We start from the raw sequence: 21,472 nt of genomic DNA, 5'->3' as shown, positions 1-21,472 counted from the left end.
TTATGACTCAAAATGCTGTTCAATTTTGTATTTTAGTATATTTGAATCACACATTTTTTACCATAATGCTGTTCAGATAAATTTTCGAACTGTGTATAAACATAGTAATTTAACTTCATAATTTGGCAACTTTTTATTCTGATTTATCTCCATAAGTTTGTCGTATAGTTGTGTAACTCTATTATAACTTTATCTGTAGCTTAAAGACTTGAATGAATTAATTTCTTTAGATCCTGAATGCTTTTCCTTTCTTTTCATAATGATTTCTTCTACATAATAAAATATTGTAATCTAACTAAGATAATCCATAATTAAATATAATTCCCTACGCTCTTCCTGCCCAATTGTTACAAAACGCATCCATCCCGCTATAATCCATCGTCTCGTGGAATCATTTTTTGTTTTTTTGCAACAAATTCAAACCTGTTGCTAAAATCAATAGGATAATTACGCGTAGGGTCAAACAGCAAGATACGCTTTAATTTAATCCTCCCCGATCCAACCACGCTGCGAGATGTGGACGGCCTTACTCAAGTGCATCGTCGTTACGCCGATCCAACCTAATCACAAACGCTCGCTCGCACACACGCACACACACAAAGCTAATGGACGGACCCATATGTACGCTGTCACACTTTCAGGCGCCACATCATACATCATATGCAAGCAAAACACTGCAAATAACGTGTGCGAACAAATCGCACCCGGTGCACCAGGCCACAGATAGGGCCACAATGTTATTATAATCTGCCCCTTGCCTCCGATGTTCATCCTACCGAAGGCGCATCATGCCAAATAGACATCTCAAACGATATCGGAGCCTTGTCGTGTGATCGACGGAAGCTGGGCAACGAAATTGGCGGTATGGAAAGTAGTGCAAATGTGTTCGCTCGATCCCAAATCAAAGCGTGCGAGCGAGCGAAAAACCATTGGAAGAAAGCAAGAAAGTGTTGCATAATGGCGTTGTCTGCCTCCCTGTTGCAACACGTGAATCGGCGGCCTGTCGGCAGGCAATAACAACGGCATGGTAGCGAATGGTAGAAACACACTCGAGCATGCGGACCAGCATGCAGGAGATCACGGCTGTCGAATCGCTTCTTCGGTAACAGATTATCGCAATGCAATTGAATGGAAAACACCCCTCCTCTAACGTATAGCTCTCCGAACACGATCGTTACGGGATCGTGGAAATTTAGTACAAATGTGCAGTTAAACAACAACGCTTTATACTGTCACATCCCGAGCGAAATGTCTTTCGTTTTTAATGAATTTCATAGAGTTTTTGATCGTAAATAAAATGTATGATGATTAATTAGAATTATATATTTTTTTAATTGAAAAATGCACATAAAATTGCCGCATATTCATTTTTTAAAGTTTATTTGATTTAATATTATTTCTTGAATTAATGGTTATTTTAGTCTTTATTTATTAGTAAACTTTCAGCTCTTTATTGTTTTAAAGCTGATTATAAAATATTTTTTTCGTATACGATCTATAATTTTATCTAATCTAAACCTATTAGCCTCTAATTTAACTAAACACGTGCAATGCCGCAATTTCATGCTCATTGTCCGTTCATTGATCGTATGGTCACTTGCGACAACAACAACAACAACAAAAACACCACACACTACCGATTGGTTTTGCCGATGACGAATTACGAAGCAAGTCCCGCGAAACCCTTTTTCAAGCAGCCTCCGGGAGGAACAGCTGAAAGGAACTGACGTAACGAACGAGTTTCCCGCCATCTCCCGATGTCGATGATGCTAAGCAGAAGCAGTTCAATCATACACAAACACGCTCACTACCAGCCAGCCCCGTTGCCATCGAGCGACACCAGATTTTGCGATCGAAACGAAGCCTTGTCCGCTAACAAATGTGTGCCTACCGTGCGCAAAAAAACCTTCCCGCAAATCGGTGTAAACAAATCCAGTTGTTACGTCCACTGTGGACCGGTTGAATCTGAAGATCTCGGACATTGCCCTAATGCGGGGAGAGTTGGTCGGTTTAAATCTGCAATCTCCGAACGGTTGGCGTTGTTTTTTTTTTGTTGTTCAACTGTTTTATGTTTTGCTCTTGCGCCATTTACCACACAATGTATAGAGAGCCCTGCGCTGGCGGGTGAAAGAATGCGTTCAAGAGTGCAGCATGTACGATCGTTTGCCCGATGCTGCCTTTGCCGGATTGTAGGTTAGCCCTGCCATGCTCTAGTTTACCTTAATTGATGTGAACCTATTTTCACTTTCCACCAGACGGTGGCAAAACACACGACGGCACATCGTGAATGGTGTGTGCAAAAAAAATATAGTGAAAACCGGGTTCGTCGCTTGCTGCCGCCGTGAGTCGTTTGTTCCACATTTAAATAAATTTTGCACGGCATTGGATCGATCACCACCGTTCGACAGCTGGTTCGCGTACAATCATCTCCGATCGACAATCATATTCAGTTTCCGAAACACCAACCCCCACCGTCTTCCACCCCATTTTAAACCCCACGATCGCGGATTTATTTTGTGTTGTCTTCACAGCGTAACATCCTTATCGTAGCGCGTGCGTGCGTGACTGTCTGTCGCGGGCAGGTTTTGTGCGCGCTGGGGTTTCACGGTGCGATGCGTAATCTTACGATCTGCTTCCATAGACGCTAGGCGAGCATCAGTATTTTTCGGGGCAATACAATAGCGGTAAGCTCGGCGGCACCGTTACGCCGTGCCGGTTTACGACGTTTGCGATCGAAAAATGACGCACGCGCGCTCTCCCTCACACCTCCCTCTCGATTGCACAACTTTCCCCCATTTGATCCGTGGCCGTACGATTGATACATCGTAACTCCACATTTTCAGCCCTCTAACCAAGTGCCGAAGCCTAAGGGAAGGCTTTGTTTTTAGTGCTTTTGCATTAAACCATGTCGCGCTCTGTACGGTTTATGTGGTCGCATCGTGTGAAGGTCAGCCCGCCGTCTATACAGCCCCTTAATGGAAAATTCGACGCATCGACTGATCGGTTTTTCGGACGGTGGCCTCCAGTGTGATAAATCTCCCCCGTGTGTGTGTGCAGTAGACGTTTTGCCACCACTTTTTTCCTGCATTTATGTATCTACGCATCAACGTGGACGGCTGTCAAACAGAAAATTAAAGCAATTCTTAGTTCGGTCACCGTCTTTTGTTTCTCCTCTTCACGGCCGAGGAAAATCAAAGCCACACGTATGCTGTGGATGGTGTATAGCGAGGAAAATCAAAACAACTTGCCTGCCACGAACTAGCCGATCTAATCTTGCACGATTGACTTTGAGCGTAATAGAAAGTGGCCATCATCGTCAACGGAGTTTATAAGTTTGGTCCGTTTGGTGGCAAGGTTGGTAGTTGATGATCATAATAAAGCGCTTTTCTTTCAAAAGTGTGGATAATACTGTCAAGGATCTTCGGACGCGGATCGGAAGATCATTAAGTTGGATGCACAAATATTGGATAAAATAAATGTTCTTTAGTACTTAAAAAAAGGAAAAATTAATAAACAAAAAGGAGTATAAAATATAACAGATGTATAGGAGCCCGAGAATTAAGTCCAAATTCCCAGAATTAAGTGAAAATAGGAGTATTAATTGGCCGTTCTTCGGCGAATAGAAATGAAATAGGATTATTAAAACAACCTCTGAGGTTATGCTTACCATTTCTGGCGCGATATCATTATTTTTACCGCATAGCCGGATAGTCAGGCACTTGCCTTGGGGTAACGGTACAGATGGGATTTGATATTTCGTCCTGTGGAGTGAAACCAGATTTATTAAATCATTGATCATATTAATTTTAATAAATTATATTTTTTATTTCTTTTCACCATAAAATTATACCAAAACATTTCTTTTATTCTGTACTTCCTTTCTCAAAACTAAAGAAAATGAACAACTTTCAAAGAAGAAAGTTTCTACCGGAACAAGCCTCTTTCGACTGCGTTTTATGTACTGCATTGCACAAACCATTGCATTCTCACGAAACACCGACAAAAATAAACATATCTGCAATCTCAATGCATTCTCTTTCGTTGCACTCAAGGATTAAAACATTCAGAAGAAAACAAGCACCATTTACGCAAATGATTCCCCCCGATCGCCTATTAGCACAGCTCTTGCGCATTTACCCAGTTTTTTTTTTCTTTCTCTGCTGCCTACAATCCGACACACGTCTTTCGTTCACGATCACGAATCCCTTACCGACTGGTCAACAGGCGAGTTTTCAAACCGAAACCAAAAAAAAAAGTAATAAAACCCACCAAAAATTAAGCCACCGTGTTCGGTTGCACTTAGCGTTACAACCGCTTCTCGTATGCGTTTAATTGGGGCTAAAACCGTCATAATACGCTGCTAACCTTGTCGGTCGGTGTACGGAAAGGTAGACGTGGAACCTTCTTTACCACCTTTCACAAGCTGGCCAACTTTGGAAGAAAGGAAGGAAGTACTTTCCCTTTTTTTTTCTTTCTTTTTGTTTTGGAAAATTGAGAAAACTCAAGTAAGGAAGGACATGCTGTAATGGTGGGAACGAATTACACCCGAACACAGTAAAGGACAAAGGTTCACATCCATCAAGGATTTATTCTCTCATTTTCAGGGGGGAGGGAAGCTTTCAACCCTCCCCCCCGTTCGGTGATTCAGTTTTTAGGGTCGTGGCGAAGGAGAAAAGCCAAATAACGAAACCGAGCAAGGAAGCGACTTATAATCTAATTAAAATAATTATGATCATAAAGCACACTGACTGGGTGACTGATCGTGCCCCCGGGGGGTGTGCGATTGGATGTGTGGTGTGGTGTGGTACATCGCTTGCGCAAGTGGCAGCAACGCCACCACCATCGCGCAAGCAGCACAATTAGGTGGCGCAAGCATGAACGATGCTTTTTCGCAGGACCGTGTAGGAACACATTGATCATCTGTGGGTGTGTGTGTGTTTGTGTTTGTGGTGTGTACACAAACCCAGTGGCTTTTGACTCCGTGTTTCAAACGTTATTACCCGTTAGCATAACTTACATGCACAACAATGGACGACTTCTGGAAGCCTGAAGCCATTGGGGGTTTTCTGTGTTTTGCGAAGAAAAGCTTAATTGCTTTTTATTGCTATTCTAAGCGGCTAATGCAATCTCGGTTGCCATTAAAAAAGGGTGGATTATGGTAGAATACAACTATAAAATTTTGCCATAAAGAACCATATTATAGGGATGGTTTATGGTGTACGCTGTAGACCAAATTTCTTGAGGCTCGTTTTCTGTCTGTAAAAGAATTATGTACTTTTTTGTTTTGTTTTCAATTTTAAGTACTTGAAGTACTGCAAGTAATTTTGGTGCATCGTATAAGAAGGAATTAAAAATTTCAATAAATAATTAACCGTCTACGGCCGCGCGGTTTGCGCACCATCGGCACCATAATAATAACAATTAATGGTGCGAGAACCGTGTGGTAAAAGGAAAACTACGCTCTCCCATCACCGCGTGTTACCATCACTTTAAGGGGCCTGTGTTAATCTGCTCGTTCCAATAAATCCAACCGAAGCATAAACCATAGCCCTGCTCGGACAACTCTATATACATATATACAGACACACACACGGTCAGTGCATGGAGGCATTTTTCGAGTCTCCTTCCCTGCCAAGGGCAAAAAACTCTCTTCCCCAATTCCTCTAATTCCAACGCTCCCACACCCGCCTGTCGAAAATAGTTAATCCGCCCTGACGGCCCCTGCAAGCCAAAGCAAAAGTGGCCATGGATAATCGAAGAAAATTACCAAACTAAACGGAAAATGGAAAGCGTAAATTAATCACACCGTCTATTTCCTTTCGGGTGAATGGACGTACTGGGTGGTGCGGTTAAAGGCAATGAGAGGAACGGTGAGACATACGGATTTATTTATTTTTTTTTACTTTTTGCTCTACATGGGAAATGGACAGCAAAACACCGGATCTGATGTGGAGCGTAGTGGTGAATTGATAAATATTATTCATAGGCGCACATGTGAATGGAAATCGGGAAAAAGGGTTTGGTGTTTTGAGGAAATGCATTTTCTACCTTTTTTCTGTCTGTAAAGAGATTGTCTTTTACAAGTGTAAGGTGACGCCTGTTACAACGCGGGACAAAAAATTATAAAATAAAGAGAATTATTTCATTAAAAATTTAAATTCTAGAGCTGAGATATTTCCCAGGATTTTTATCTTAAGAAGGTAGTATTATGGCACGGTGGAAAATTTGTGATTTTCCGGATTATTTTTTAACATAGCTTTAAATATATGACAAAACTTGTCCTTTTCCGGCTACAAAACGTATTTTTTGCAATAATTTTGGAACTCCACTGTAGAGATGAGAATAACAATTCTTTTTAGTGAGTCAACTCCGAGTGAATGAGTCGTTATTAGGAGTCAGCTCGTTTAACAACTCATATCGGAGTTATAAAAAAACCCGGCATAAATCTCCTAAGGCTATAGCCTTATTTTTTTGAGCAAAAATTTTAAAATGAATTTATTTTAATGTAAATTTGTTGCAATAAGTTTCTTTTCACTCAAATAATGCTTTAAATTAAAAAAAGCATAAAAAATAACCAAAAAAAAATATTTTCAACTCGAAAATTTCATAAGGCTTACCCCTTGCCATTTTTTGAGCAAATTAGCAAAATTTAAAAATTTGTTTTATTTTGATGCGAAATTGTTACAATAAGTTTCTTTTCACTCAAATAATGCTTTAAACACAAAAAAGAATAAAAAATCGGAAAAAAATTAAAAAAAAATTTCAACTCAAAAATTTCATAAGGCTTACCCCTTACGTTTTTTTTGGGAAATTTTGCAAAAAAATTAAATTGATTTATTTTAATGCCAATTGGTTGCAATAAGTTTCTTTTCGCTCAAAAAATGATTTAAACAAAAAAAAGATTAAAAAATTATTAAAAAATTAAAAAATTTCATAAGGGTCATTTTTGCACCAAGTTTTGCCTATAACTCGGTCCTTATCCAACGAATCGCCAATCTTTAACCTGTGGTCGATAGATGGTACCAATGGCTACATTTTCTTCTTGGACGGCTATGCCCTCAGATGTCTGTGCCAGAAGTTATTCGAGGAACCAAGTTCCATACCCTGTTTGTGAAAATGTTAAATTTTCCTCATTTTTGCACCAAATTTTGCCCATAACTCGGTCGGTATCCAACGGATTGCCAATCTTTAACCTGTGGTCGATAGATGGCACCAATGGCTACATTTTCTTGTTGGACGGCCATGCCCTCAGATGTCTGTATGTCTGTATAGATGTCTCAGATGATTCTATAAATAGGCCAATCTCCTTAGCCTTTTTTTAAAAGTAATTTCGCAAAATTTATAAATTGATGTATTTTGATGCAAATTTGTTGCAATAAGTTTCTTTTCACTAAAATAATGCTTTAAATTTAAAAAAAGCATAAAAAATAACAAAAAAATAAAAAAAATATTTTCAACTCGAAAATTTCATAAGGCTTACCCCTTGTCATTTTTTGAGCAATTTAACAAAATTTAAAAATTTGTTTTATTTTAATGCGAAATTGTTACAATAAGTTTCTTTTCACTCAAATAATGCTTTAAATTGAAAAAAGAATAAAAAATATTTAAAAAAAATAAAAAAAAACTCTTGAAATTTGAAAATTTCCTAAGACCTTAGCATTTTTTCCGAAAATTTTCGTTTCAACTCACGTATTTGCTCTTTTTGCAACTCGACTTACCACGGCTACATGCTTACACTCATGAGTGAGTATGTGAAAAACGAGTCGCTAAAACTCCTCGAGGTGAATGAACGAAACTCGTTCAATACAACGTTTCAACTCACTGGCTCACTCTTACTCACTTTGCCGTAACTGCAGCAACTCAATGGACACTATAGAGGCCCCATCGTTGAGGCTAATGCAAAATCGACATTTCTTTACTTAAATTATCATAGAACTTTTTGATTATGTTGAAAAACGAAAGAAAAAAAATACAATGTTTACACATTTTAGTTTCTGAACTCAAAAGATCGTTTCAGATCAAAAGATCTGGACACCGAAAAGCTATCTTTCAAGATCAAAGTATTTTTTTCATTTTCAAATTCTTTAAATCACGTTTAAATCAGACTCATTTTCAATCATTTTTGAATTATTTTATCCTCCAAGTTTAAAAAAAAACAAGATCTTGTAAGTAACTCCTTAGAAAGGAGTGAAAAACCTTACCAAATTCTTACTGATCGAAAGCAACACACAATTTTTCCTAAACGCAATCGTTCCCATAAACCCTTAACGAACATTTAACTAGCAAAGGAAACCCGAACCAAACAATGTGCATCATCTACTAGAGTAATGTCCCCAAATAAAGTTAATTAACTACCGCTCATAAAATCGCAAAACGAGAACAAGTAGCAGTCAGAATGGCAAACAATCTCATAAACCATAACTCGATTTACCTTCTTTTTTTTTGGGGAGGTGGTGAGAGAGTTTTATGTAAATGAAATATTTATCGCAACAAGAACAGTGTCACCCATCACCGGGTACACCCATTAATAATTAGTACGAGTTGTCCGCGTTACAAACCCTTACAAAGCCATCCTTTATGCAGGGAGCAGATTATTAATTTGGCTACCAAAGTTAAGAAGGTGCTTGGTGCTCATTACCTGTGTTTTATTTTATGTGCCGGTAATTAATCTGTAACCAAAAACCGATATCATGAGTGGTCAATTAGAGTGGGATGTTTGGTCCCGAACCACCCCGAAACAGCTACTGCATGGCGCTGCGCTCGTGTAAAGCTTTCACACTAATCAATATCAACCGTACGCGATCCTGTGTATAAACACACTTTAAATCATAATGACATAAAATCAGAGATCATTTTTCATTTGCATAATTAAATTGAAGCTAAATAAAGGCTGAACACCGTCAGACTCCGATCAGTAGATCACACTCGTTTCATAACAAACGTGGGCCCTAGTCCGCCATCCGTGAAGTGGGCTAAACTACCACTACCTCAACCGCACAGCATCTCTTTTCCACCCGGGGGAGGACATTAGGAATGCAGTGCACATTTAACACACGCAAATGCATCGTTTGTTCGCGTACGTGTGCCGCACACTCGGTGTGTCTGGCCAGTTGTAAATAGTCGAACGCTCAGCATAAATCACCATTATTGTCATTCCACCGTGTACCGTGGTGCACGATCGCACGAATTGCAGCAACTAATTGACGTGTACCGGGGCTCTGCATCGATCATAAAGCACCATGATCAACCGATACGCATTCGTAACAAAACAACATCCCACAGCTGGTGGCTTTAACAGCTCGATTGTTCTTTGCCGTGGCGTTTTATTTTTTTTTCGGCAAAACGTTTACTTTCTTCTACTCTTGATCGTCCTCTTTAAGCTCGACAAGAGTGCAGTGTTAGTGAGTGACTGCATCGTTTGCAGCAACACCTGAAGGTAATGTTGGCGTTAATGGCCGGCAGGGTGGGAAAGAGCATAGTAAGAAATAATATTTATGGAAACAAATTATATGTATGAACGATCGTTCGGCGTATGGCGTGTGAGGATCGGGAAGGAATCTGCACAGCAGAGAAAAAGCAATTTAAAAAATAGTTTTGTTTTTTGTTTGACAAATGAATAACTATCTATTAATGCTTGTACGGCTCCTAGTGTATAACTCAATACCTATTTACCGTAAAACCCTCCCCAAGCAGATCATTATCGAATTTTACAGCACACATTCTAGCAACTACTAAATCGCTTTCTTTGTCTTAATTACGTAAAATTACTAAGCGATTATGCAGTTACTACCGTTTAACCTCAATACGCCTCTGTCCTGCTATTGCAATACCGGTCAATTGTCGTTGGCGAAGCATAGAAACGTACTACGGAGAAAGATCACCGCACACCGAACATAGAAAAACGGTGAACTTCTTTGAACCCCTTCGTCATGCTAGCTGTTCAATTTCTTCTTTCATTACTCACTTCGCATAACTCATTTCTGTGCGGACCATCAACCAAACACGCTCATACACACATTTTCCATGCTCCACTAACTTCTGCAAAGCGACACGGAGGCTCGAGAAGGCAGACAAGATCGTGTGCCCGGTAATTTCTCACGGTACATTATTCCGAACCATTCGGTGTCGTTTGACGCTTTTACGTAAACGTGTGGCACCGGGCATCATGTGAAAGGGGCGCGCGGGCGGGTGGTTGGTGGCTAATGTGGAGAAGATTGCCGACAGTGTGTCACAGTGAGCTCCTGATGTGTGCTTTTTTTCCCCTCTGTTTGTCCCCTTATGCCTTTAGTGTGTCAATAGGACTCGATTCCAAAAGCCGAACACCGAACCGAACCGGGTTTGACATTTGCTCCACTTTTTGTGGCCATCATTTTGCTCCGTTGTAATAAGATCGGAAATCTGTACTATTTTGGGGTAGGATGGAACCCCCCCACAACCAGTAATTTAACCCTTGTCAACCTGTGATTGGGCAACTGGGGATGGGGATGTTGGCATGAGAATAAATGAGAAAAACATTCCTCCATTGGGTCATGTAACACGTTTCCTGCGCAATTCAATCGGTAAAGAACCATGTCAAATAGACGAAATTTGAACCGTTCGATGTAAATTCGTCACAATTCGAATATAATTTGTTCGAAGGGCGATACGCTTTAGTTCTTTGTAAAAGGGGAAAGATGATCGTGTTTTATGTTAGACCATATACATATATTTGTTTTTGCTCGGTTAGAACGGCCTGGCCGTATCAAGACTTATTTTACCACGTAGCAGGATAGTCAGTCCATGCTACGAGGGGACGGTCCGGATGGGATTTGAACCCGGTCTCTGCCGTCCACGGCAGACCATATATATATATATTTAATACTATAAAAGTTAATAATAATATTCAATCAGCTTTGTGTTTAAATATTTTAAGTAATAAGTAATTATTCTAAACGAGCTGATCCCAAGAAAAAAATACAAAAACTACAAAAAAAAATCGGTGCACAATCGCATAAAGCAGTAATGTTGTACTCCCATTACTACTACGGGAAAACCTCAAGAACATTGTACGAAAGCCGACAGAAAACTGCAAAATATGGCGAAATTTGCTTGAAAACTAGAGACATCCAATTTCATCTGATTAACCCCCAAAGAAAGCTTCTGGAATACTTTAGGCATAACTCTGGGAATCCTATGCATAACTATCAGACAACGCAAGGAAAATGTGGAAAACACTAATGCCAACATTCAATAAATACAATAGAAAATAGTTTAAAAAATTAAGGGAAAAATCTGCTAAAAAACCTGTTTCAAAACCCGTAGAACACTACTGATAAACCAATCGAATTTCAATTGAAAATCCGTAAAGTAGTATTCCATCGCATTTGACTCCGAAATCTATACAGGAATCGACTGCAAGGTCCGACCGGTTTTAGGATTGAATCTGGGTTTTCAACGTCGTAGTCGAAATGGATTCGTCAACCCATTCCGGATTTGAATACCAAACATATGAGTCTACTTGACTGACCTCAACATTATTAAATCAACTTTGTCTCATAGCTTGGAAATTGATTCTTGAATCTGAAAATATTTTACATTTTTTTTAAATGGAAAATTTTACATCTGAAGTACTGAAAATTAAATAGTTGTCGCATTGTAGACACGATCAGCAACGATCATGCTCACACAATTCCCAAAAATAAAATAATATTAGCAACATTTCTTACCAGCTACAATTGAACAGCACCATTCACTTCTGGAACAAATTTTATTCTCTTCTCTGCCTCGCACAAGTCTTACTTTGCTTCCGTCGAGAAGCTAATCGAAAAGAAAGCAATTTGCAAAGTAGATACTCCTCAACTCCATTGAAATATGTTAGCCGATACCATGAACTACCAGATGGAAACCAGTCTGCTGATAATAGCTTGGAAAAAACGCGGGGGTGATCACTTAAAGATGCGTGGAAACTGCACGGGACGAAAACAAATGTTTCAAATCCGATTTAGCTCATATTATTGATGTACTCTTCAACTTCCTCCTTGCTGAACATTCGGAACAGTTCCTTCGGTGTCATTGTCATGACTTCAACGTTCGTTGAGTTCAGCTTCTCTTCCATCACTTGCTTCAGTGTGCTAAGAGCTAGATTGATCGCTTCCTTAATGGTCATCGTGGGCAAATAGTACTCCTGCGGTGGACAAGAACAAATACATTAACAATAAAGCTATAATTAAAACTCCGTCCTCTGTACGTCATAAACACACCTGCAAATTCTGTTGTGCACCTTCGCTACCGGAACCGATTGCTTTTGCGTCAAACCTTATATACGTTCCAGACGGATCCATATGCCAAAGCTGCGGTTCATCATTCTCAATGCCAGCAAACAGTATAGCTACACCGAATGGTCGACTCATGGCCGAATCCGTATCGTCACCGTCACCAAACTGGATGGCCACGTTCGAGACGGCCTGTGCACATGATTCCACCGACATCCTTTCGTTGTACACGAACCAATGATTCTGGCACTCGATACGCGCACGATCGAGCAGCGTTCGCGAGTCAGCCATCAGGCCCGAGGTGGCACATCCTATGTGACGGTCTACTTCTACGATCTTTTCCATCTTCGATGGTTCTATCAGCGATGAGGTAATACGTTTCTCTACCGCCATTACAACACCTAAAATCCAAGTAGCATTGATCAAATTTCCGCTCGTCATCATCGTCGCTTGCCAAGGTGCAATGTAAACTTACCCTCCGGTGTGCTAATACCAATGGCAGTAGAACCAAATTTGATCGCTTCGATGGCATATTCCACCTGGAAAAGACGTCCCTCGGGAGAGAAGGTGTTCACGCCACGGTCGTACTCGGAACGGGTCAGGAACATCTACGGTAGATTTAGAACACCAACAAAATTCCATTGAGGTTATGTGTACATGACAAAGCAAAGCTCAGCACAGGAAAACAAACAAATCGGAATAATTTGTTGCTCCACGGAAGAACTAACGTAACGGGAAATGATTCTACTATACCTTGCACACGAATTTAAGTTAAATGGTCTCAAAATGCGATTACTTTCGTTAATGTTTATTAAAGTGATCAACGGCGGCCGCTAACTTTACACAAAATCAAAGACACTGAGACACAAACAGCTGTAGAGCAGGCTAGACCATTTGATGGCATTTGACATCTAGCGCTCAACCAAAGCCAATTATTTTATTCCACAACCAGAGATGACAAAAATAATCGAATTGTGTTGAATATTCAAAACTACGGTATGAAAATCTAATTTTTGCTACCCATTTCGATTATGTTTAACCTTTGCATTGAGTAATATTTTCAAACTTAAATTTTAAATCAATTTTAAAATGGCGTCTGCACGTTGCGTTGTGCAGCCTGCTCTCTGAGTACTGCAACCAAAATGACAAACAACTTTTTGACAAAACAAAACAAACAGCTGTCACTAAAAATCTCATGCTGATTTCGAGCTGTTTCACCGCCGGTGGGAATTCGAGCAGTCATGTTTTCGTGAAGTTTCTCACGCTAGTGAGATTTTTAAAATCCTGCTCACTGTACAGTTGCTTCGCCTGTATGAACAATTGTTTTTATTATTGAAAATTGCATATTTTTTATATGATTCTATTTGCACATTATTCATGTGTGTTTAAGATAGGACGCGTTTTTTATTCACTTTACTTTTATTCCCAGTTCGTATCATCTCAACAGAGAAATGGGAGAAAACATCCAGGCGTACACGTCCCACAACATGCTCGGTTTTCCTTCCTACCCATCCTACCCATCACGCTCTTGTCAGGAAAGCAATGTCGGGCGTCAATTAAACAAGCCTGTCGAATACCCAGACGTAGCAACCGTTACTAGCGAGCAGCCGTTTCGATAACAGTTGTTTACTTTTCGGCCTCTGGAAATTAGTCTTTTGCTAGCCCTCTTCCCAACGAGAATTCATTAAGGCTAAACACAACCTTCCCGAGGGACTTTAGTGAAGGTGTTCTCTTGAACTAGAAAATCGTTTGTCCAATTATAGAAAACTAGGCACGTTGGGGAATCGCGCCGTTTAGTTTCACCTTCTACCAGAGTTCAGTGTGCGATTGGGAATGGTAACAAGGCATTAGTTGCATTACCGGTGATTCCAGGGTTTTGTAGATCCGATAAAAAGTGCAAGTGCACGCTGTCAACGATCCAGCGCAGTGGAAAAGATTGAAATTGAAAAAGAATCAAGTGCTTTTCCTTTAAACATGACCAAACACAAAGTGTTTTCGAAAAAGGCCAAAACTAACCTTACGCATCTTTATCTGAACGATAAAAATATGACCAAAATTGTAAGTATTTTCTTTAGTTGCTGTTATAAAAATAATTTTATCAATGGATGCATTCTGCTATTTTTTAATGAAACAAATTTCCAAATCGATCCTAAACTCTCACACACATTTCACCAGTCCAGCTAAAGAATGGGGTTATCCGTTATTCACGAGGCACAATTACAACCTGCCTACTATATGTGTGTGTGGGAAAATGATTGGATGCATTTTCACCGGCACAAAAGAGCGAAGTGATCCCAATTGGCGAATCCTTTCTACCAAGGTTCCTTCCACTCACATAAGCTGTCAAGTCAGACCAGTCACAGGATTGAAAAGGTCAGCTTTTCAGCGCCCATCACACGCGAAAAACGGGCGCGCAAAAGCTGTTCCTTTTCTAGTATGTGCCCTTTGGTTATTTGTGTTTATGTGTATGTGAGTTTTTTGTTTTTGAGCAAGTTTCCCGTGGGGTAGCAAAACTTTCACCCAACTATTTCTGGAGCTTTCGTCACCGCGATTTTTTTCCTTTTCCTTGAACTTGTGCAGGAATGTTTGAAGCACATTGTTTAAAATGTCCTATTAAAGCCGCTTCAACATGCAAGGGGAATTCTTTAACAGTTTTCCACGCCATTAAATTGCATTCCTTACATTTTACAGAATAACATTTATCCAACGAAAAACATTCTCGTCCTGTATCTGCACAACAACCAACTGAGCAAGATAGAAAAACTAAGCGCCTTTACGCACCTTACGCATCTTTACCTGCAGTGGAACAATCTGCGCAAGATAGAAAATTTGGACAGTTTGAAAAATTTGAAGCAACTGTACCTTGGGTACAACAAAATAACACGTTTGGAAAATTTAGGCAATCTCAAAAAGCTCGAACAGCTCCACATCGAGCGTCAGCAGCTGGATGGAACAGTACGGTTCGACTTTGACCCAGAATGTTTGTGCGCTTTGGCGGTGAGTTGAATATTCCCATACGAGTTGTTGCCGGTTCCGTTAAAATGTGTCCTTTCTGTTTTCCTTCAATCCGTAGAACCATTTGAAAGTGTTGAACATTAAAAAGCTGAAACTTGCTAACATCGATGCACTGGAACCGTTGTGGAAGTTGGAAATCCTGCTCGCCTCAGAGAACAATTTCAAATCGACGGACGACATAACGCCCGTTATTAGTGCACTGTATTCGCTGCGTGTCCTCGATCTACAGGGCTGTTCGGCTCAGCGTGATGTACACTACCGGGAGAAGGTCACGGCAGCCGCTGGTCATAAGCTTTGTCAGTTGAACATTCGCCATATTGTTTGCTTTTTTCGATTCCCTTAAGACGATTCCTTTTGTTCCGTTCGTTTTACAGTGCTACTGGATGGTAAGATGATATCGCAGTCGACGAGAAACTTTATCAAAAACTTCCAAACCGTCAAACTGGAGAAGCAAAGGCGTGCAAGTGAAAAACCCAAAACAGCGGACACCGGCACCAATTCCAAATCGTCCTTCGAAAGTGTCAGCGAACGCAGCAATGGTACGGGGGGCTTTGTCGATCCATTCAGTGCCGTGCTACCGCACAAGTTCCCGGGCAACTCACTGTTCCAGGTGTCGACACGACGGCCAGCCTGCACGCGAGTTCTTCGCAAACCCGTCAAATCGCCGCTGCTCACGAAAACGATGTCGGCCAACTTTTGTGACGAAATGGCATTCCGCTCGAACGAACTGCATCCAGCGACGACCGTGGTTATGCTGCAGGGCAAAGAGATTAAGGCGGGCACACCGGTGTTTAAGGATAAATTGCGTGCTCATCGGAAGATACAATCATTGCCCACGATCGATCACTAACTTTGTAGCGAGAGAATTCGTGTGAGGAGTGGTTTTTCATAGTATTTCGTGTTTCCATTGATTGATTGTAATGGTGATTGTTGTTGTGTGCTGAGTGCTAAAAAAACAAGAGAAAGAAACATTTTTTACTACCCTTTATCGTAGTGTTATAATTAATCTGTTTTATGACGGTAGATCAATAAAATGCAGCCATTGCGTGATTAGGGCAATTTGCACGATGCATTGTCTTTTGTTCTATGCCATTCCGGTTCTGTATTCGGATAAATATTTCTCCTATTGTGCAACTGAAAAGAAAAGAAAAAACCTTCCTAACACGAAATTATTATGGAAAAATGGCACATTTATTTTAATAACATAATATACATTGTAATGATTTTTCCTCATTTTTTTCTCATCTTCTTTCGTGTTGTTGATTCACTTTTGTATGTTTTCAATTTTTCCTTTTTTAAATTTTCCATTAAAACGTAGCCATCTGGGTATTATCATTACATCACTGTACGTTATCATTTTCTGCATTCCTTTTCATTATCATCTGTTCTGCTCTCATTTGCTTTGCCTGTCTCTTTTGCCATTTCACATGAACGATTGTTGATTGTGTTTTGTTTTATTTTGTTTTTCTTTTTTATGTATTTCTCTTTTTCCTTACGATTTGCCATGGATTTATGTACTGATTTTGATTTGTGTTCGTTCACCAATTGGGCATTTCCATTTCTTGTCTTATACTGTTGCTTCTTTTCATTTCTTTGCTATTTGTATGCTTGCTTCCCTCGTTTCTTTCTACTTTCCATCAAATACTGAAATTGCTTCACCATTTCCTTTCACCGCGAACGATCTTATTGGAGGAATTGTATGCATTAGTTTGAATTGTGTTGAACGTATTGATTGTGTCATTACTCTCTTTCATTCCTTTCCGTTGTGCGTTTGTGCACGAAACAATGTTATGATTTCATTACTTTTCTAGTTTCTTTTCTGATTTGTCTGTTGTTCTTCGTTGTAATACGCCTGTGCGATTGCATGATTGTGTTTTCGAGGATCGTTTACGCATCGTCCGAGAGTAATATGGCTTTGGCAAAAATAACACGGAGAAAAATGTTTTTGCAACTCTCCATTTATGGTACCCTTAAAAAAAGGAACAGTATAAACCATGAGTATGGTCAGTGCGGAAACCAAAACAAACTAAATCCATGAAAAATGAGGAACTGCATGCCTGCCATCATCATGACAGAGCTTATCTTTGATACCTTTTCTTCTTACGATTTTTTTCTCTTCATTTTTTTCTTCACTTTTATGATTTTTCTTTACCTTCTGCTGCACCACCATTTGCAACGTGTACTACTGCTCCTTCTTGTCCTTCTTGTAGCTTATTTTCCGGCCAACAGCAAACCAACGAGCTGTATATGAGGAGCATACACAACGAGTTTAATATGCTCCTGGTAAAGATAAGGAAATGTATCTAACACATTTATAAAAGGACAGCTACAACTAAAGCATCATTTAGAAAATAATATGTACTCCTTTCGTAAAATACTCTCTTCGCTTAACCTACTCGCACACAAACGCGATACGTGTTTGCGATGTGTGGTTTGCCTCCATTTTTCCTAGTGATGATTGATTTTGTCTGGTGCCGGCTTCCGATTGTTTGTTTTTCCTTCGCACAATAGTTCACTTAAAAAATATTACATTACTACGGTAAAATAAAATAATTAAAATAGCAATAAACATAAAACGAACATTGGAAGGTGTACATTTTCAAATGGCGAAATAAATCCTATACGCACCACACATGTGTGATGTACCGTTTGCAACATTTGTGTTTGTATTTTTTATTTTTAATTATTTTTTTCATTCTGTCCTCACATCTCTTGCTCGCTTTCACGATTGTTTTGTTTTTCTATTTTGCTTTGGAAACAAAATACCAAATCAAATGGAAGAATAATACCGATCGCACGGTTCGTTACGATCGGTACAAAGGCTACATAAAATAAACATAAACAGTTTTCTCTAAATAAAAAATCATAAAGAAAATCGCTAAACCGCGTAAGAATTTTGGAAAAAGTTTCTTCTTTTGCCAATGTACATCCAAACGAGTGGATGTAAAAACTATGATTGGCTGTTTTAGGATGTTGTTTAAGAGCAACTCAAGAGCAAAATGAAAGAAACTAAATTCAGAAAATGGTTTTAAACGATTCATTCCTAAATTAACCGATATAAAAATTACCAGCTAATGATAGTGAAAGCAATGAAAACAAAAACACAATTCGTTACAGTGTTTTAAATTTCACGCTTATTCTAAGAAATTGTGCATCAATTTAACGGATTCTGCCTATATGTGACGACACGTTCAAAACAATAAGTATGTTGACTTGTCCGATCGATTGATCGATCGACACAGTGGCCATGTAACGATACAGTGGTACATTTGCGCTTTGTTGAAACTTTTGTTACAAACATTAATAATACTATACTTGTTTACACTAGTTTACCCATGAAGCGTACTCCTTGGGGCGAAAAAACGGATGCGTCGCGACATATAGCAGAAACACAATTAAATTGCTACCTTGAATTAGCACGAAACGTAACACGAAGGAAGTGCCACGAAAACAGAAAATAGCAATACAATGTTGTAGGTAGACGCTACGGTCAGTTTGATTGATTTGTCGATGGTGTAATGAAATCGTTGCATGCATATACCTGAAAGTGTTTATTTCTTATTCTATTCCTTTCCTTTTGCTCTCTCTCTCTCTCTGGTACTGTAAACGGTCTGTTTCACGAAATAATTTTATCACATCTTTGTAAACACTGTTTTTGGCGCCCTTCGTACAATCTGCAGCGCGCACTGATCTCGAAGCCGAACGAAAACATTACTTTACGATCATTTCCGTTCTATACCTACCAGAGAGGAAAAAATCATTCAGCGCCACCAAAAAGGGAGGGGGGTAGGGAAATTATTTGCCTTTTAGTAATGCCTAAGATATGTACCGGTGTTTTACGGTATTGCAGTTCATTTTGCAGTATTTCTTTTTATAATTATTTTCATATTTGTTGTGTGTGATGGTGCTTTTCCTCAAATTATATTGTTAGTTTCAGTTACAAAATAAAATAAAGCGTATCATTTTGGCAAACAAGTTTTGTGTTGATGATCTTGCTGCGTTTAGTTTATCTAAATCGTTCAGAATCATGTGTTAGTGTATCAGAAGCTATTGCTGATTGGAATTAATGCTTTCAATGTTTATAGTTGAACCAAATTTTAATAACAAAAAGCAAATCATATTCAACAATCAAAATACTGTCACATTGATTATCAGTTTGGATACACTTCCCGTTGATTTGTCTATTGTACATGTATGTATCATTGTTCGATGCTAGATGGTTCGTCTGGTAATAGGAAAAGTGAATTTCGAAACGAATTTTTATCAACTGGATGCATTAATTGCCATTCCATTGTATGCTATTAGTAGACACAGTATAAGAACAAGGGTAATACAAAAGTTCATAGTCCAACACAAGTTACGATATAAGTACACTGGTAACTGGTAACTTACTAAGTACTGGTTTAAGTCTTGACCACAGTCAATTGATATGATTATAAACGGATGGCTATCGAATTCATAGCCGTACACGAATGCGAGAGAAACAACACTTCATTCGTCTTTACAACGACTTACGTTCAACGTACGGAAGATCAGGTAGCAATTATGACAAGATCATTAGCGATCTTACAGTAACTGAAAGAAAAAAAATCATAGATTCTTATCAACCTGGGAACCAATGTATGACACAATCCAATAACAGTCCCCACCATCGGATGGATTAATACAATCCAAAACAGTGAAACTTTGTTTTCCTACCACCAGACGACCGTTATCATTCCCCTGCTCCGACCTGCGATTGTACCAGTGCACGAATAAATGGTGGCGGTGCTTAATTCTTTGCTCGTTTTACCTACAGGCCGGATGATTCAATCGTCCGCCGGGTATAATGTTTCCACCCATTCGCTAAGTAAAGAAAATGATCTCTCTGTTATGCTTTCATTCTTGGCTTGATTTCATGGAAATTCATTCATCGCTACGTACATTTTGACGTCCTATCTTTGCGCTTGATTTTGTTTATATCGATATATTTTATATATATTGTTGTATATATATAGAGAATACTAAATGATATTATTACTGTTCCTCTTTTCCCGCTATAATTTTTCCACAACGTCACCTCCTTGCCTATTAGGAATCTGGTAGGGGTTTCAATCATTCGATTATGTTTCTTTTTCACCCCCGATTAATAACAACACAAAAAAACTCTCCTGTGCGTGTAATGCTGATGTTGTAATGTTTTTCTTTTTTAAGCTAAAGGTTTGCAGAGAAATTTACGCACCCTTTTCAGCAGTTTTCATGCGTGCGCTGTGCAATAAAATTGCCCTAGCCTAGATTCATTCAGCTAAAACATGCGCACCGGGTTCCGTGAAAGGGGTTACAGATTTTTCTTTTAAAAAAAGTTCGAACATATTTTTATACAACCCTACTTCTTCCCATTCTGCTTACGGTGCCTCTGGGATGAAGCAAGTACATTAGCGTTTAAGTATTTCTTACGTGTGATCTTTAGCTGTATAAAAGATACAGCCCCTACACTCACTCAGATACGCACCTCTGTCCAACAGTACTGCTACCGGAGCAAGTGAGAGAGCGTTGAACTGTATTTTTGTTTGTGATGTTCTGTGATGCCCAAACGTACATACGTGTGTGTGATGCATTCACTCCGCCACTAAACGCAGCACACTACTCTTTGTGATTTCTTCTCTTTTTGTTGTTTATACAACGTTTTGTTCTACTTTACGCACACGCAGCATTTTCCCATTCGTGTCATATGTACAATTATGCTTCCGTGCTCAACCAAACCATTTATAATTCCATTTCCCTATTGTGCATGACTTTTCGATTCCTTCCCTCATCTGTCTGTCTACAGACATGTACACACACCTGACGCTAGGTAAGCAAGGTGTGTTCGTTGGCAATAGGTTCCATTATAGCTAAACACGTAAAACCATCACCTGCACTTCGCACACTTCGGTTTGATGCGCTTCATATCAGGATGCCGCGTCATGTTGAATCATTTTCATCTAGTTACTTATATTGGACTGGTTGTGTGCGGATTTTGTGGATAGTGTTGTGGTTTGTTATCTTCGAATAAAGCAGGTAAAATTGGTATGCTATTGTGGTGGTCCACTATGCGGTAGACTTGGCGGAGCACCCTTCATTCACACATGGCGATCCATTCGATATGTGTGGTGGTGGTGGTGATTGTGTGGGTGTGTGGGTGTATAAATCCACGTGTGTGTCATGTGAAAAGGGGGGATGTGGGT

The 21,472-nt window shown here is 39.4% G+C and overlaps 3 protein-coding genes across 9 annotated transcripts in view; 1 reads left to right on the top strand and 2 right to left on the bottom strand.

The window, feature by feature from the left end:
- Positions 1 to 11,727: 11,727 nt before the first annotated feature.
- Positions 11,728 to 13,149, bottom strand: LOC125766614 (proteasome subunit alpha type-5). Its single transcript, XM_049432807.1, has 4 exons — positions 13,005 to 13,149; positions 12,727 to 12,859; positions 12,240 to 12,652; positions 11,728 to 12,163 (listed from the first exon to the last, which is right to left on the bottom strand). Exons 2-4 carry the CDS (start codon positions 12,857 to 12,859, stop codon positions 11,981 to 11,983), a joined length of 729 nt encoding a protein of 242 aa, XP_049288764.1. The 5' UTR covers positions 13,005 to 13,149; the 3' UTR covers positions 11,728 to 11,980.
- A 147-nt stretch (positions 13,150 to 13,296) lies between these two features.
- LOC125766602 (protein phosphatase 1 regulatory subunit 42-like) lies at positions 13,297 to 16,325 on the top strand. The gene is made up of 4 exons (XM_049432787.1): positions 13,297 to 14,309; positions 14,943 to 15,248; positions 15,325 to 15,562; positions 15,641 to 16,325. Exons 1-4 carry the CDS (start codon positions 14,226 to 14,228, stop codon positions 16,114 to 16,116), a joined length of 1,104 nt encoding a protein of 367 aa, XP_049288744.1. The 5' UTR covers positions 13,297 to 14,225; the 3' UTR covers positions 16,117 to 16,325.
- A 110-nt stretch (positions 16,326 to 16,435) lies between these two features.
- LOC125766592 (protein daughterless) overlaps positions 16,436 to 21,472 on the bottom strand; it is a 61,643-nt gene continuing 56,606 nt past the window's right edge. For all 7 annotated transcript variants that reach the window (XM_049432760.1, XM_049432761.1, XM_049432756.1 and 4 more), the window contains one exon: positions 16,436 to 21,361. In XM_049432760.1, coding sequence (XP_049288717.1) covers positions 21,320 to 21,361 — 42 coding nt within the window. In that variant the 3' untranslated portion in view covers positions 16,436 to 21,319. The remainder of the gene's footprint in view (positions 21,362 to 21,472) is intronic.

The sequence above is a fragment of the Anopheles funestus genome, chromosome 2RL (assembly GCF_943734845.2).
Source record: "Anopheles funestus chromosome 2RL, idAnoFuneDA-416_04, whole genome shotgun sequence".
NCBI lineage: Eukaryota > Metazoa > Arthropoda > Insecta > Diptera > Culicidae > Anopheles > Anopheles funestus.
Note: the sequence above shows the minus strand (reverse complement) of the source record. Positions and strands in the feature narration are given on the sequence as shown.